This window comes from Diabrotica undecimpunctata, chromosome 1 (genome assembly GCF_040954645.1).
Source record: "Diabrotica undecimpunctata isolate CICGRU chromosome 1, icDiaUnde3, whole genome shotgun sequence".
NCBI classification, from domain to species: domain Eukaryota; kingdom Metazoa; phylum Arthropoda; class Insecta; order Coleoptera; family Chrysomelidae; genus Diabrotica; species Diabrotica undecimpunctata.
Window position 1 is genome coordinate 201,876,419 of NC_092803.1, and position 18,500 is coordinate 201,894,918.

The 18,500-nt window shown below is 32.5% G+C and overlaps 1 protein-coding gene across 1 annotated transcript; it reads right to left on the reverse strand.

Moving 5' to 3' along the window:
• Positions 1 to 175: 175 nt before the first annotated feature.
• On the reverse strand, positions 176 to 18,500 carry LOC140432864 (uncharacterized). The gene is made up of 2 exons (XM_072521008.1): positions 18,346 to 18,500; positions 176 to 6,851 (listed from the first exon to the last, which is right to left on the reverse strand). Exons 1-2 carry the CDS (start codon positions 18,421 to 18,423, stop codon positions 6,033 to 6,035), a joined length of 897 nt encoding a protein of 298 aa, XP_072377109.1. The 5' UTR covers positions 18,424 to 18,500; the 3' UTR covers positions 176 to 6,032.

Consider the following 18,500-nt stretch of genomic DNA (forward strand, 5'->3'; position numbering starts at 1 on the left):
GTTTCATAGTATGCCGAAAATATTTGATTTGAGATTTCACATCCATGCGCCATCATTTTTGTTCAATACATTCTTGTCAGTAACAATTTTTTATTATTCAATAACGTACAATCTATTATGTAACAAAAAACGAGAAATAACCAAAATATATGTAGGTATACTAAAATACGTGTAAAATGGTTATAATATTTATTTGACAAAAACTCCGAAACAATAATTACTCCATTTGAATATTCTCGTACTGCTAACGCATTTTGAACTTTTACATACCTATAATTTTATTAAAAACTAAAAGTACAATGCGCTTTTATATTTATGCACTTATAACCTTAAAAATGGGTTAATTTTTTTATAATATTCAAAAATACAGAAAAAAGCTGCTTCCCATTATCATTGAGCAGCATAGTATAACGTTTTTCTTAATGTTTGACAGCAGCCTAGAGAGTGAAAAATGCTAAGAGGTAGAAAATCATGAGTGTGTAAAATGCACGTTTCACATCAGACGTTCATTTACTGTAAAAGTATATACCTTCTAACTAAATTAGTTACATAATAACTCAACTAGGTATAATAAACTGGGTAACTTCAATGTTGCAAAAGTCATTAAAAATTCTAAACTAAAAAAAAATTGCATAATTTTTCCCACCAATGAGTTGTGGCAATGATTTATCTGACAATAATAAATTGGCAAGCCATCAATAAACTGCACTCGGCTCTTACCGTAGACTTACAGTACATTTAACCAACTTACAGCTTTAAACGAATAACGGAATTCGCAGAAAACATTTCTTTGTAGTAAAATGCAAGGTAAACTGCACTAGAGTTCTCCATAATGTTTAACACTTTGCTAAATTTTAGGTATAAAATAAATAGATGTGTCATTAACCCGTTGTTCATAGTTTTGCATTTTTGTTACGTTTTTTTAATAAATAGTATTCTTGCATGCAAGAATATAAGCTATATAAGAATACAATCAGAAAGCTATGAACACAACTTGCCAACGATAGCGCTATTCATCGACTTCCAGCAAGCATACGATAGAATAAAGAGGAACGAATTAAAAGAGACCCTTGAGGAACTGGAAGTTAGCAGAAAGTTGCGTAACATGATACATCTTACTTTAGAGAGTACAGAAAACAGAGTCAAAGTAAGCAATCATGCATCGGACAAATTTATAGTAAACGAAGGATTAAGGCAGGGCGATCATTTGTCATCATTACTCTTCAATTTATGCCTAGAAAAAATAATGCGAGAAGCGAAAATCAATCGAGAAGGACTCCTATGTCATAAAAGACATCAAGTTTTGGCATTTGCGGTTGATGTAGTGTTGCTGGCAAAAGGAAAAAAAGAGCTACAGGAGAGTAGAGAAGAGAGAACTAGTACAGAGAATAGTAAAAGCAGCAAAGAAAATGGGACTTTACATAAATGAAACTAAAACAAAATGTATGCAGTGGACAGATGATCAGTTCAGAGATGGACAAAACTTTAAAGTAGAAGTAGAAGAAAGATCATACGAATTCGAAATGGTAGAAAGATTTACATACCTAGGTGCAATAATATCACGTAAACCTAACATTAAAGAAGAAATACAAGCTAGAATAATGGCAGGCAATAGAAGTGTACATGCTCTTAGTGGAATGTTGAAAAGCAACTTTTTATTAAGAAAGCCAAAAATACAGTTATACAAAACAACTATACAACCAATAGTAACATACTGCAGTGAGACATGGACAATGACAAAAAATGAACAAAATTTACTGGAGATATGGAACAGGAAAATCCTGAGGAAGATATATGGAGGAATAATATAATAAGGGACGGTTTATGGATAAGAAGATCAAATAATGAGTTAAAGAAATTATATAATCAACCTAACATAATAGAAGTCATAAAGTCACAGAGACTAAGATAGTGACGTCACCTAGAAAGGACGCCGAACACGAGGACTCCAAAAAGGGTACTAAACTACACTATAGCTTTAAAAAAGAGAAAAGGAAGGCCAAAAATTAGATGGAATCAAGAGGTAGAAAAAGATATGGAAGAAATTGGACTAGAAGAGCAGAAAAGAAAAATGAATAACAAGGAATGGAGAAAAATCGCATATCGAGCCATAGAAGATCTCAGTACATAAAGGAAAGCGAAAATGACGAAGGAACAAACTTTTCAAGCCATGGGTCTCTTAGGCCTCTAGTGCTATATATTGTATATGTATATATTCTTGCATAATGTTATTTACTTGTTTAATAATTTTTTTCTAAAACAAATATTACCGTGCTATGGATAATTTATATTCAAAGTAGATATACAAAGTAGTAAAATATCACTTTTAATTTTTATTAAAGAATACTTCAGAGTAAACTAGAACATTTTGTCAATTTAAATAGTGGTGGTTAGATTGACCGTATGTCTGTTAGAGTATATCGTTTTTGAGACGTCTGCAATTACGGGTTAAAGTTTTTTATTATTAAATGAAAATACTTGTACTAAAAATAAAATAATTGTATGAAACATTTTAATTTGTTTATGTATGGTTTCCAACCATTTCTACACTCTTTAATGAATACAATTAAATTACAACCGGCATTCCTAATGATCATTGGGCTAATTTGTTTAATGTGTTTAGGATGTTTGTAAGCGGTTATATTATATTTTACCTCTCAAGCACAACAGTTAAAAAGTTTCTGTCATATTGATCTAAACTTAGTATATTATAATTCAAACATGTAGTTTGAAGTCACGATCATGTCTAGACGTAAGTTGGATGTAGATGAATTAATTGCAAATGTGCATAAATACTTTACCATGGAAAGAGACGATGGTGGACCTTTAAAGTCATTATTATGTATAAATCAACGCGTTTGTGACGCACTCGGGATACGTGAGAGTATGTAATGAAGTATGTAATGAAGACCGTCAGAGATTCTCAAGGATCTTACTGTGACTGATTATCACGAGGACAAGAAAACAATTCGTATACATTCTATAAAATAAGAGCATTAACTTACCTGACGGAGAAAAATTTTAAATTCGCAATATTTTGTATGAAGAAATTATCACGGCGATAGAAACCCTAAAAAATGACAAATCCCCGGACTAGACAATATTGATGCAGAACTGATTAAAAAAGGAGGGCATGAACTTAGAACTAAAATACACCAATTAATGAAAGAAGCCTGGGAACAAGAAATAATGCCAAAAGAATGGAGTGGCTGTATTATCGTGCCAACACATAAAAAAGGCAGAAAGGATACATGTGGCAACTACAGGGGAATCTCACTAATCGGTACTACATATAAGATATTAGCTTCAGTTGTACTAAAACGATTACTGCCATATACAGAGGAAATTATTGGCGATTACCAATGCGGCTTAAGGCGTGGAAGATCAACAATCGACCAAATATTTACTATCAGACAAATGCTAGAAAAGTATTGGGAATATAATAAAGAAGTACACCAGATCTTCATAGATTTCAAACAAGCATATGATTCCATAGATCGCTTAAAACTGTGGAGTGCAATGATGGAGTTAGGCGTACCAAAGAAGCTGACCATGATTGCGCGAATGTGTGTCAACAATTCCTTTGCACAAATTAGAATAGGAGGCAAAACTTCAAAGGCTTTCGGCATAAGCACCGGACTCAGACAGGGAGACCCGCTGTCCCCATTACCATTACTATTTAACCATTACCATTGGAATATGCAATGCGAAAAATCTATACCAGAGTCAAACCAGACATAACTGCCAGAGGAGCAAAGATTATTCTCGCATTTGCAGATGATGTAGATGCAGTAGCACAGACAACACTGGAAGTTAAGGATATAGTATCGAACTTTGAAGAAGCAACACTAAGCGTAGGCCTGAAAATAAACGAAGAAAAAACTAAATACATGGTCGTATCAAAAAAAGAACGACAGCGAATAAGACAAAACATTACCATAAACGATCATAATTTTGAGATGGTCAAAGAATTCAAATACCTAGGAGCAACAATTACCAGTGAAAACACAGGAAAACGGGAGGTTGAAATACGAATACTGGCGGGGAATAAATCATTCTTTGCCATTCAACATCTAATGAGGTCAAAGCTTCTCTCAAGGCGTGCCAAAATCCAAATGTACAAAACCATAATACGACCAGCAGTGACATATGGAAGTGAAACATGGACATTGAGAAAGAAAGAAATCAATAAGCTATTAGTATGGGAACGCAAAATCCTGCGAATTATATATGGTCCTTGCAGGGACAGCGTGACAAATGAATGGAGGAGCAGATACAACAATGAAATAGAGACTCTCTTCGGGAAAGGAAACATCGTAAGATACATAAAAGCCAATAGATTAAGATGGGCAGGCCACGTGGTACGGAGTGATGACGACAGACTGATTAGCAATGTGTTTTGGGAAAAACCAGATGGTAGATCGACAGGAAGGCCTAGAAAAAGGTGGAAAGATGCAGTCAGGGAAGACCTGGAGAAGATGGAAGTAAGGCCATGGGAAATAATAGCACAGGATCGGAATCAATGGAAGGCAATAGTAAACGCGGCAAAAACTCACGAAGGGTTGTAAAAGCCAATGATGATGATGATGATTTTGTATCGAATGCGTGAAAACAATCAACATGTTAGTTTAGATACTTTTCTGGTCAAAATAAGAGAAAGACAAGTTTCTGGAATTAAGAGGACTAGCCTTTAAAAAGTGTAAAAAAAGGGTTCCTTTTATGCGAAAAGAGTAGTGTGGTTCACAAAAGAATTAAATTTTTGAGAGAATATACTAGACTTAAATCTGAAAATGCAACATTCATATACTTAGATGAGACATGGATATTTGCAAAGGGTGAAATTAAAAGAGGTCGGCAAGACGGCAGCATAAAATTAATAAAACACGCAGATACCGAAGGCAAAATACATCATTCTTTATGCAAGAGGGAAAGAAGGCTTTATAGAAAACGAAGATTTGATTTTTTCTTCAAAGTCAAAATCTGCTGATTACCATGAAAACATGAATGTAGATATGTTTGTTAAATGAATTAAGGAGAAGCTGTTATCTAGTCTGAGTGAACCATCAGTTATAGTTTTAAATAATGCACCTTACTATTCGGAGATTTTGGAGAAACAACCAAAACAGTCGTGGAACGTACCAAGCATAAATAATTGGTTAGTTAAAAATAATAGTAATTTTCCGGAATACGCTTTCATATCAGAGTTATTGGAAATTTCGAAACGTGATAAAAAATCAACAATTCGTTCAATTTAGAGTAGTGGAAAGGGTACTTCCCGCTATAAACTAGATCTCCGGTTCTTGTTAATGGATTTTGACATTTCTTTTTTGTATGTAATCTTTTTGTACATTACGAATGTGCTAGCTTTTCGAATATAAAAAATAACTGTTCCTCGACAATAATGAAAAAGGTTTTCAAATTATTTATAAGCAAAACATTGCAATTTTTTTAATTCTTTTGATTGAGTAGCTCTTCCTTTTACTTATATGCTGCCGTAGAATTATTGTTAGTTTATTGTTATATTTTGTGACTTATATTATTGCAAATAAATCTCAAATTTTTTAAAAATGCTTTACTTTTTACTGATAGACGAATTTCTACTATTTTAGTACTTTAATGGAAAGGCACTCATCATTCATTTGCAGAACAGTTAATTCAATAGTATTAACCGAAATATACATACCTATGTGTAATTTAAAAATAGTATATTAAAAAGATATAAAAGTATGTATAAAAAGATAAAGAAAACAAACTACATTAAAAAAGTTACTGTTAAGTAACATGTTTTTAATATAGTTTGTTAAAACGTATCTAATGAAATGTTTTTGTAATGTTAAATATATTTATTTATTTAATTTACACATGAATCAAACGTCTACAACTAGACTTTAGAATGTACTTTAAAAATTATTAGGATTACTGTGTAAGATATTCAACTCTGTTTAAATATATAGTATGGCGCTACTATGCTTGTATCAAACATTAAGAAATGCGGTATACACAAATATATAAAATAAATAAACTAACCAGAATTAACTGGAAGTACTGGAAGTACTCGGAGAGGGTACTGCAGGATCATCGTTATTAAAAATTGAAACCACGTAATGCAGATCGCCCATGCTATCACAAATTTCTTTGAGTACGTTGATGGGAAGACTCATCGGCGTACGACGGCCAAAGGCCAAATCATGATTTATCAAAAACCGACATTTTTGTTTCAAAGCTATAGCTTTGTTCTCAGTGTTTTCCTTCAAAAATTTCATTTCGTACGTGAAGTTGGTTTTGTGTTTGCGATGGCCTAAGTAGTAGCATGCGAATTTTAGCCATCCGCATTTCATGTCAACAAATAAAGTTAATCTGAAGTAGCAGTTATGAGCAAAAATCATGTACATCCTGTAACTGTGATGGCACGTGTCGAAATGTTGGTAGCATAATCTGTTTACTGCTTTCGTGGAATATGTGTAGTGATGTAAATCCACACAGTGGTCTAAGAGTTCATAAACAGTGCCTGCCCAGCTGCAGAGTGACGTGAAGTTAAACGGACATCCCTTGATGGTAAACGTACATTTCTTCTGATGATGACGTAGATACTTATGTCGGGCTTTAAAAGTACACCCGTTATCTGCGTACTTGCACGGCAAGCTCACTTTGTAGTACTTAGATTCCAGTGGCAAATTTCGTACATAAACTTTTGGAGATGCACATAATGAACATCGATTTATGGCCTTGTAACAGGCGTAGCAGAAGCAGTGACTCAGTGTACATCTTAGAATGGGTGGTTTCATGATAAAATGACATATGGGGCATCTTAGCTGCCTTAGGGTAGCTTCCTCCCTTGCAGGATCTTCGTCCTGTAACAATAAGTTAAAAATATACTATATAATTTGTAAAAGTATTACTAAACATAATATAAAATAATATTGTATACATAGTGGACCAGAAGTCTGGAAACGTAATTATCTTTAAAATGGATAATCCGATTTATATAAAAATAGGCGGGAAGATTTGATGTTTGTGACATTGTCAAATTTACCATTTTGTTGATATCATTAGTCCATTTGATTTTTTTAATTCAAAAACCAATATATGGTAGACACCTTTATTGAAATCTTACTAAATACATTTAATTTTATGTATTTAAAATCATCTTAAAAGAGAAAACAAGAGCCTAGAACCGCCTATTCGGCTGAATAATTTTTTTGATGCAAACTACATATGTGTAAAACTAAATTTAAATATAATAATTAAAACTTAAATAGGTATCTTGCTAAATTAATGTATACGTAATTAAGTGTTTAAAATGCCCTCCGTTGTTAATTTGACAGTATCCTAAATAATGGTAAAATGCGAACTATATTTCTCCATGTTTCTCTAAAAAAGAATATTGATTCTTTGATAATTTCTTGCCTTATCTATATCTACTTTTTAAATATTATCAATAAAAATAATCTATATGACTTAAATCGGGTAAACGAGAAGGCCATTTAATGCTACTTAATCTACCAATCCACATTTACATTAAAATGAGCAGAAGCTACGTCTTGCTGAAATGAGCTGAAACCATATCTCATTAACCCGTTTTCTGCTAGCGTAACCGTATGGTCACACTAAATGGCCCCTTTTAAATATACAACATTTAACACATACTGCGATATATGCAACTAGTAATACGACCACGCGGACTAGAGATATCTATGTAACGAATGACATACCCGGTACCTGATCTATTGGCTGGCAAAGTCGTGTTATAGTTATTGTTTGTTGGTGTTACAACGAGAAAGCATCAAAATGGACGTTCGCTTTCAGTAAGTAATACTTTTTAATCTTATTTTAAAAAAAAAAACAAAAATATTCTTGAACAAATAGGATCTAGAGACATGTGTTATAGACAATAAGATATATTTATATAATGTATCACAAAAGTATTGTATCAAATGCGGTAGAGCTTCTAATATTTGTTTGTGACCATAATGTCACACAGGGATAATATGTGATAATTAATAGGTTTTCTGTTTTTTTCTCTTTAGACGTGGTTTTACATTACAAGAAGCATTGACCATGTTATATGATGACGAAAATATAGAAAATGATGAAACATTGGTGTTTATTTCTCCTCCAGATGTTCATGAGGATACGGATGAAGATTCCGGCGACGAAGACGATGGTGGTTTAGTTGACAATTTGTCTCATAGACAGTTATTAGCGCCAGCTGAAGTTCGAATAAATCGTATCGAAAATATGGAACAAGGAGAGGAAGACTATGTGGATGAAATAAAGACAACAGAACCTGATGAACAGCTGAGTCAAATAAATAAGGGAAAAAATAAAAAATGTAGAATTTCTAAAAAAAACTAAGATCAAGCAATGGATAGAGGGAGATTTGATACATAATAAAAAATTAAAAAAACGGGAATAAATCTGAAAGTAATGAATTTTATGACATGAGTCCATTAGAACTATTCGAACTATTTTTTGACAACGATATGTTTGAGCATATTTTACAAGAAACAAAAAAATATGCTGCGTTCAAGAATGTTTCAGATCCAAATCTCTCCATTGATGAATTAAAATGTTTTTTCGGAATTTTAATTTTAACCGGCTACCATCCCTTACCGGGCAGAACATATTATTGGGATCAACAGGATGACATGGCAGTACACATGGTGAAAAATTTTATGCGCAGGAATAGATTGGATCAAATCATGAAATGTATACATTTTGCCGATAACAGCAGAATTGGAAGGACTGATAAAATGTGGAAGCTACACCCCATTATAGAAAAGGTGCAAATTAAATGTCTTAAGTACTTTCAACCAACCCAGCACATGAATTATGATGACTCAATGATCAAGTATTTTGGGAAACATAGCTGTAAACAGTTTATCAAAGGTAAGCCAATACGCTTTGGCTATAAAGCTTGGTGTTTGAATTCTGAAGACAGTTATTTGATTCATTTTCAGTTATATCAAGGTAAACAGATTTCAACTGATAACAGTTATGTAGAAAAATTTGGAAGTGCAACAGCTTCTTTACTTCAAATGCTTAACGATCTACCAAATAAGATGCCAAATTATCATATTTATTCTGATAATCTATTTATGAGTTTCAATTTACTTGCAGAATTAAAACTAAGGGGATATGACTGTACTGGAACGATGAGACAAAATAGAGTTCCTATTATTATCTTGGAATTATCTTGGTCAAATGGATGGATAATGCTGTAGTTACGGCTGCATCAACTTGCTACGGCATCAATCCTCAAAATTACGTCAAGAGATACTCTAAGCAACAGAAGAAAATTATTCGAGTACAAAGGCTTTTGATTATTGCAAAATATAATACATTCATGGGTGGCACAGATAGAATGGATGAAGATGTGGCACGATACAGAATTGGCATCAGAAGTAAAAAGTGGTATTGGCCTCTTTTTACTTGGCTTGTTGACGTATTCCTACATAACGCCTGGGGGGTGCTTTATAAGAAGTCCTCAAAGGAAAGAAAAAAAACACCTAATATAGTTTTCCGCCGAAAAATTGCACATATGTATTTGCGGAAATATGGAGTACCGCCTAGACGTCATGGTGAGCCTTTAGTCAGCAGGAGTAGTCTGTCCATGAATAGAGTGTCCGACAATCTACGATATGACAAAATTGACCATCTTGTTGTTTCAGTTTCTAACGCCAAAAGACGTAGGTGTGCAGGAGAAGGATGTTCTTCTGTGATACGTATACAGTGTAAAGAATGTAATTTAGGACTTTGCATTGATTGTTTTGAAATTTTTACGTTTATTTAGTTTCATTCCATTGTCATCTGCAGTTATATTTATGAGAAAATATATTTATTGATATTCTGGTAGAAAATGGGTTACGATTGGTTCAAACTTGTTTTTTAGGGCAGGCACAATTTCATTTCAAAAGCAATATTTCCTAATTATTGCTTGTTAAATTTATTTTCACAAGAAATGGCCTAATTAACTATACCCGACCATACATTTAGTTTTTTTGTTCTTTGAGTATATTTTTCATGCATCCAGTATAGATTTACCTCAAAACAATACTCTAAATTTTAGCAATTTCGATTCCAACGTCAACATTGCTCCATTGGAAAAAGGTATCTTGATAGTAAGGTTTTTGCCAGTTACAATTTTATTTATCATTCCATCACTAAAGCGTAGGTATTTTATTTATCATTACTTCATCATTAGCTCCCACATCGCATAGGATTAGCCTTAGAGCAGCGTTTAGTAAATTAAACTTTGTACTAACTTATGAAGTGGAAACATTAACATTCAGAAAAATGGTAGTGAATAAGATTTGCGTGACTCAAGAGGGCTATCGAGCACCAGATATTGGGCGCCAGAAGAACAAAAACAACATACGCCATTAAAAATATTGCGTCAATAAAATGGAATTGTTCAGGACATGTCACCAGATTATCAGACAACTGATACACAAAACGTATTGCCGAAAGAAGACCAAGACCAGAAACACTACGGAGCAGAGGACGACCAACAACCAGATGGACTGATGACCTGAAGCAGTAACGGATGCAAGCCGCACAAGACAGAGACATATGGAAAGAACTGAAGTAGACCTATGTCTAGCAGTTGACGTATATAGGTTAATAATGATCATAGTGACCTCCCTTAACTGTAATGGGTCTTTAATCTACCTGTTCGAACATCGTACGTATCTTTTACTCATCCAGTATACTTAAAGCCATGGATCGTTCAGATCCTATCTACAAAAAATAGGCAAAACAATGAAAGGTTAATAGGTTAAATGAAGATAGCGCCGAAATGTACGCCAAAGTAGGCATATTTAGAGCGCAAGACAATAATGACGGTTATGGAAAGAGGAAAAATGATTTTATGGAAATTTTGAATGCAATAGTAAAAATTATAAAAAGGAAAGAAATTCTAGAAAGAGAAAGACATCAAGGATAAATATAAATTAAAATCCTGTAGTTGGCTGTATACCATCAACCATAGAAACAATATTTAGTAAATCTTTTTTTTTAAGGTATATATTATATTCGAAAAATGCCCTTTCGGGTTACATCACAGAACGTTTTTGGACTAATAAGTTCATCATTAGTGCAGTTACCAGGTACACATAAGTAAAGCCACTAAATATGTGGGTAAAAATCCTTTGAATAGTGTTAACTTATTTAATAAAACGTTTTCGGACCAATAAGTCTATCATTAGTGCAGTTACCAGGTATACATGAGTAAAGCCACTAAATATATGGTTAAAAACCCTGTAAATGGTGTTAATTAACATTATTTAAAGGGTAACTGCACTGATGTTGGACTTAATAGTTCTGTGATGTAATCCGAAAGGGCATTTTTAGAATATATATGTATATACCTTTTGTAAAGTATTTTCTAAATAAAAGTTTTTCAATATAAAATATAAACATACAGAAAAATAAAAAGGGTTATGGAAGACTGCACACGTCATTGAACAGTCTGTAAAGACGTACCACGCGTGTAGGCCGAGATGGTTTTGGCAGGGCTTTTTATTTTTTTGTATAGTCATCTTATAGATAGAATGGTTTGGAAAAGTATCGTTGAACAAGTTGGTCGACTTGTCTACTTCAAGATCTTTTTCTATCGCCCTACCCCTGATCATTAAACTCGATCGTAGAAATTCGCAGATTGGAAGTTACAAAATGTTAAATAGATTATGCTATTTTTGGTATCAACAACATTCATAATGTACCAATACAAGGAAAAAGAATATATAGTACTGTGCAAAACGGAACTGGAGAAAAGCACAAAATGAAAAGCAAATGTTAGTAAACAGGAACTCTAAGCTATCCAAGCTCTAAGAAAATAAGTCCATAATAATATTACTAACTTATTTTTTACTTAATAAATAAATCAATAGAAAAGGCTAATAAAAACCCGATCAATAAAAAATAAAAGGTGGGATAAGGCAAGGAGATACATATTCACGGCAATTATGCATGACGACAATATTAGTTTGCCTTTAAGATGGTAAGTTGGGACCACAGAGGAGTTACAATAAATATTGAAAAGCTTAACGATCTCTGTTTCGCAGATGACATTGTCCCTATCACAGATAATTTGGGAGAAGCCACAGCTACATATTTTGATACAGTTAAATGAATTTGACTTTGCATGTTCGAAGGTGAGCCTTAGAGTGAACTTAACCATAACTAAGTTTATAACAAATATGGTTCCCAATAACCATTTAACTATTTAAGACAAAGTGGTAGAACTAGTGGAGAAATATACGTATTTGGGTCATAGAACAAAAATCAGCAGGGATAACTAAACATGCGAAATCCAAAGACAAATTGCTTTAGCTTGGGCAGCCTTTGGAAAACCGCGAAACGCCAACATACCAATTAGCCTTAAAAGAAAAGTATTTAACCAATGCGTATTACCTGTCATTTCCTGTGGGTTGGAAACTATGACCCCAATAAAGACTACGGTTTCGAAATTGAGAGTGACACAAACAAATGGACCGGTCTATGCTGAGAGTAACATTGTGGGACAGAATAACAAACGAAGATCTGTGAAGGACAGAAGGACAAGTATTGAAATAGAACTGAATAGGCCATGTTGTGAGAACGCATGACTGAGAATGGACTAGCAAAATTACAAATTGAAGACCAAGAGCAGACAAACGTAGTACAGGAAGCCCACCTACTCGTTGGGCTGACGACATCAGGCGTATCACCAAAAATTGGCAACAAAGAGCCCAAAATCGTAAATAATGGAGAAGTTTACGGGATACCTATGTCCAGCAGTGGACGTGATAAATAAAGGCTGGATGATGATGATGATGAACAAAAACTTAAGAAGGATCCAACTTAATCAACAAAAAACAAAACACAGTGGACTCTCCCTTGAAAGGATAGTAGTCGTTCCGAATAAAGTGTCCGATTAAGGGAGGTGTTCGTTGAAGAGAAAAAATAATTGTGTAAACATCAAAGTTTTCAAAATAAGAGTTATACCGATTGTAATTTATCTTTAGATGTTTTTCGACCAATCAAAATTAAAGTTCCTCTATTTTTAGATGATTTGGTCAAATTCAGGATACGTTTTAATATTTTGTCATTTTTTAGATTTGTTCAAACCTTATAATTTTCAACTAAAAGCATAGCTATTCACCTACAATGTCGAGGCCGAAAAAAGTCATCCGGTTTATAAACTCGGTTCGCTATTCCCAGTCCTAACTGTCTAGTGAATTTAGTTATTATTTTTTTGAGAAGTTAGTTACTTTTTGACAGACTAAAAGTGGCTGGAAATTACTATACAACCAAGCACACGTACTCATAGCCAATATTAAGAGTAAACAAACTAAATAGTAAATAAAATAGAACTTTGCGAATTACCGACAATCAATATTTATTTGTCTGCACTATATAATAAATATTTATGTTAAATCATAACAACTAAAATATATTTTTTAAATATATACTACCCAAAATTTGATGGGTTTAGTATACACTTCCACTATTTAGAATAATTCTTCTTTTTTTTTTAGAAAGAAGTCTGCAATCGTAGGATACTTGAGCTATTAATACTGAGAAGTAGGAATTGTTGTGTTGTAGGTTTCCGACAATGAATCTGTCAAAATATGCCCTAGCTAAGCGAGTGGAGTATAATTACACTTACTTACTTTTAATATATTTTTTGATAATGTCAAAACAATTTAAGATTAATTTTCATTACAATTAATTGTTGATTAATCCCATATAAACTCATATCATTATCATTGACAGAGATCGAAGTTGACGTAGTTGCCAAAGTATAAAAAAATCCTGAATCCATTTTAAATTAAATAGGTCACATAATTATTGCAAAAGTGGATTATACAACAAAACAAATTAATATTTAATGTAAATAAATAGAAACATAACAAGGGTTAAAAAATAATCGTGTTAAAAACAATTTGAGCAGCTTGTATGCATCGTATAAAGATGTAAAATGGAATACTTAAACAAAAATAACACTTTTTTCATTACTTATTTACTTTGAAATGTTCTGCTACAACTAAATTTTCAAATGCTTTTTTCTTTTTTCTTCAGATTTATTTAAATTTCGGTTTTCTGATCGATAGTGATTAGATATTACAATATATTAAATGTTCCTGTTCAAAATAATGAATCAAAGAAGCTACCAACTCTTTACAACGACTATTTAAATTCTTACGGGACATTTTTGAAATAAAACACTAATTTTGTTCTAAAAAGAACAGATTTTATTAAATAGGTAAAAATATAAAACAAGAGGTATTCACTTTAAAATTCAAAATAATAATATTGTTCTGAAGCTATTTTCTTGTGGCATTTTAAATTAATTACTATTTAACTGGGAATAAGCCACAATTAAAGGTTAAAATACGTTTATTGACGTTTCAATTTCCACTTCGGAAATCGTTTTCAAAAAATCGGTATTTTGAGAACGATTTCCGAAGTGGAAATTGAAACGTCAATAAACGTATTTTAACCTTTAATTGTGGCTTATTCCCAGTTAAATAGTAATTAATTCAAAATAATAAAGTACAAAAAGTGTCAACACCGCAACTGTCAAATAAGTGTTTATTTTTGCCAAAATATCACCTTCGTTCGATTAGAGTTACAGTGTTTTCCGAACAAATGTTCTTAATAAAAACGCTGTATAATGCATTTATACAAATTAAATGAAACATATTATTATGTACTTCTTTAAGTTAACATTAATAGAAATCTTTAAATATTATTTCTACGCGTATATAATAAAATATGTCTAGTGGCTGTAACGCCAGTGTACTCGGCTAAGTGGTTCTAAAAAAGAACACACCTATCGCCTAAATATTTCGTGTTGGTATTATGTGACGTCACGAGCTATGACGCCGATGACGTGCAACCGTAAGTAAATTATATGAAGTATACCTAATATTTATTTTGAAACAACTTTTACTTGTACTTATTGTATTACCATATATTTTAATAATATTAATTTAATTAAATATTTTATTAACATGTCATCAAAATAAACTGAAATTAATTTGTAAATAGCGCGGTAATATCGCTGGCGCCACCTGTTACAAATTTCAAAAAATATAACCTCTCCGCACTTATTTAGCCATCATCGAATGATTTGCTAAAAATTCTTTTGAATAAAAGACACTTTTTATAAATTACTAGTATTACTATTAGCAATGTATTGTAATTAACTTTCAACATCACACCGTAATATGATAGATGTCTAGAGTCTTCAAGAGAGTTAATGCCTAAAAATCATAGGAACAAGCTGAAATTTGCCAAGAATATTAATTTTGGGAATTTGCCAAGAATATTTTGGGGATTAATTAAGATGCAAAAAAGTTTGCCACTTTTACCCCCCCCCCCCCGTTTGTCCCTAATACACCCCTCGTAGGGGGGTAAAAACCCAAAAAAATCGATTTACCAAAAATCTGTACGCTGTAGAAAAAAATGTTTCAAATAAAAAATGTAGCTGGAATAATTTTAAACAAAAATGTTTATTAGCAATTTTTGTATAGAGTAAACCATTCTCTCATAAATAACACTTGAAGCGACTGCCGATTTTAACTGTCACTGTTACAGGTACACAATCAATGTTAAATAAAATTTGTATCAGCTCGACGGTAAAAATTTGATATCTTTTGATCCAAGTGTCCTATCGACAAAAATCGATATGCGTTTTAAAGGTAAAGAGTACAGCTTTCTTCTGCTGTTTCTGTATTGTACCGCGAATGAACTCAGTTTTTATAAAATGACATTTCAATTTTAAATTGTGGCAACAAAGATGGGAAATTTGAAATATGAATAAAAAACGCAGAATTTAATGCTTTACAATTCAAAAGATCTCACGTCACGGAAAATGCCTCAAAGAAGACTGTTCTGGGTGGAGTATATAGCAGAAGTTTGGTTCTTTTGAAAAACAAACGTACTTTTAGTTTAATTGAAAAGAAAATGTTTTAAACGTTTTAGATTGTTTGTTGATTTTTTGATGAGAGAGAGAACCAGCCCCCAATACCTACGGAAACAGGACCACGTATACTAGTGGCAGAAATAAGAGCAGCCATAATATCACTAAAAGAAGGTAGAGCTCCAGGACCAGACGGAGTACAATCTGAATTTCTTAAACTTCTTGATGATGAATCTTTAAGAGTACTATGTAAAATCTTCAATAATATCTATGACACAGGCAATATCCCAAAAGATTGGCTACTTTCAGAATTTATTACCTTACCAAAGAAACAGGGAGCAAAAAAGTGCGGAGAATATAGGCTAATAAGTCTAATGAGCCATACATTAAAACTTTTTCTTAAAATTATACATCGTAGAATATACAAGCTATGCGAAGAGAGAATACAGGACACACAGTTTGGATTCATGAAGGGCGTAGGTACAAGAGATGCACTGTTTAGTCTACAAGTATTATTTCAAAGATGCAGAGATATGACTTGCGATATTTACACCTGCTTTGTGGACTACCAAAAAGCATTTGATACAGTTCAACACCAAAAAATGATGGATATTCTAACAAAAGCCCAAATGGATGATAAAGATCGGCGTATAATACAAAATTTATACTGGAACCAATCAGCCACAATAAGAACGAATTTTGGAGGTGAACCAACGGAAATGATCCAGATTCTATGAGCCGTTAGACAAGGTTGTATACTTTCACCTATATTATTTAATCTATATTCAGAGGAAATATTTAGTGAAGCCTTGGAAAAATCTTCTAAATGGAGAACGCCTAAACAACATCCGTTATGCAGACGACACCGTTATTTTTGCAGACAGTTTGAACAGTTTACAGCAACTGATAAACAAAGTAAATGAAGTAAGTGAAAGATTTGGACTTCAAGTAAATATAACAAAAACTAAATTTATGATCAATAGCAAAAATAAAGTTAGAGACGCTCAACTACTTATCAATAATACACCAGTGGACCGAGTAAAACAGTATAACTATCTTGGAACAACAGTAAATGAACAATGGGATCACTCACAGGAAATAAAATGTAGAATAGAGAAGGCTAGGAGTGCATTCAATAACATGGCCAAACTATTTAAAAGCCACAATCTTAATCTGGAGATAAAAGTAAGGCTCCTACGATGTTATATCTTCTCAATATTGTATTACGGAGTTGAATCCTGGACCTTCGAGATGTGGCTATACAGGCGAATTCTAAGGATATCATGGACAGACAATATAACCAACGAGACCGTATTACGAAGAGTGGGCAAAGAAAGAGAGGTGATGTATACCATTAAAAGGAGAAAGTTGGAATATCTCGGACATATAATGAGAAACAGCACTAAATACAGATTACTGAAGGTAATCCTACAGGGTAAAGTATTCGGAAAGCGAGGAATTGGGAGAAGGAGAATATCATGGTTGAAGAACCTGAGGAAATGGTTCTCCACAACAACAACGAATCTATTTAAAGCATCAGTCAATAAAATAATTATAGCCAGAATGATTGCCAATATTCGGAACGAATAGGCACTGAAAGAAGAAGATTGTTTGTTATGTGAAAGTTTAAATTCATCGTGTTTTAAGCATATTTCAAATGTCTCACATTTATTGCCAAAGCCCAAAACTCAAAAATATATCAAACCTTTTGCTTTTTTACTCCCCTACGAGGGGAATTTTGATCCAAAAATTAACATTCTCAGCAAAATTCAGCGTGTTAGTATGATTTTTAAAGGTTGAGTGGCATTTTTGTCTCTGACGACTGGAGTATGAAAATATATTACAAATTTGGCTATCTAAAGTAAAAAGAATTTAAGAGAATCGTTAAATTAGAATTAATAGGAAACATAACAATAACAAAAGTCAAACTTTTTGATTGGTAAACCAGTTAATTGCGTTTTTATAATTACATTGTGAAATAAAATAGAAATACTAATGTTAATTCTTAATATTCCGTTAACAATGTCTACACTTTCTAAACAAAACTTGCGCTTGTGCTCTTGTTATAATATGCACGCCCGCTAGAGAACAAAACAAATTTTATAGATGGCAAAACTAAAGTTATGAAAATAATTGTTACTAATTAAACAGCAGAAATATGTAACTAGTTCACTGAAATAGGATAACAGCAGAAAATATAAATGCTAAATTGATGAAAAACAATAAAATTAGATAATTATATTGACCAAAAATATAGGAATTTTTTAGTTAAATAATAATAAAATCAATTATACAAAACTTATAGTACAGAAAATAATCCGTGGAAAAATGAAAACAATAAAAAATATTTTTGTATATATATATATATATATATATGTTTTTGTTCACGCAAATAAATCTTTAATATAAAACATAAAAGAAGAAACAAAACCTACCTCTGAAGATGAACCAACTTGGAACTCAACACTATCACTTGAATCAACGGATGCAGAACTAGCACTTGAAGAATACATTTTGAAACTGAAGATCAACCGTACACGACAACAGACAAATACTGTTTGACTGTTGACCAACAATTTTCTAGCGAGGT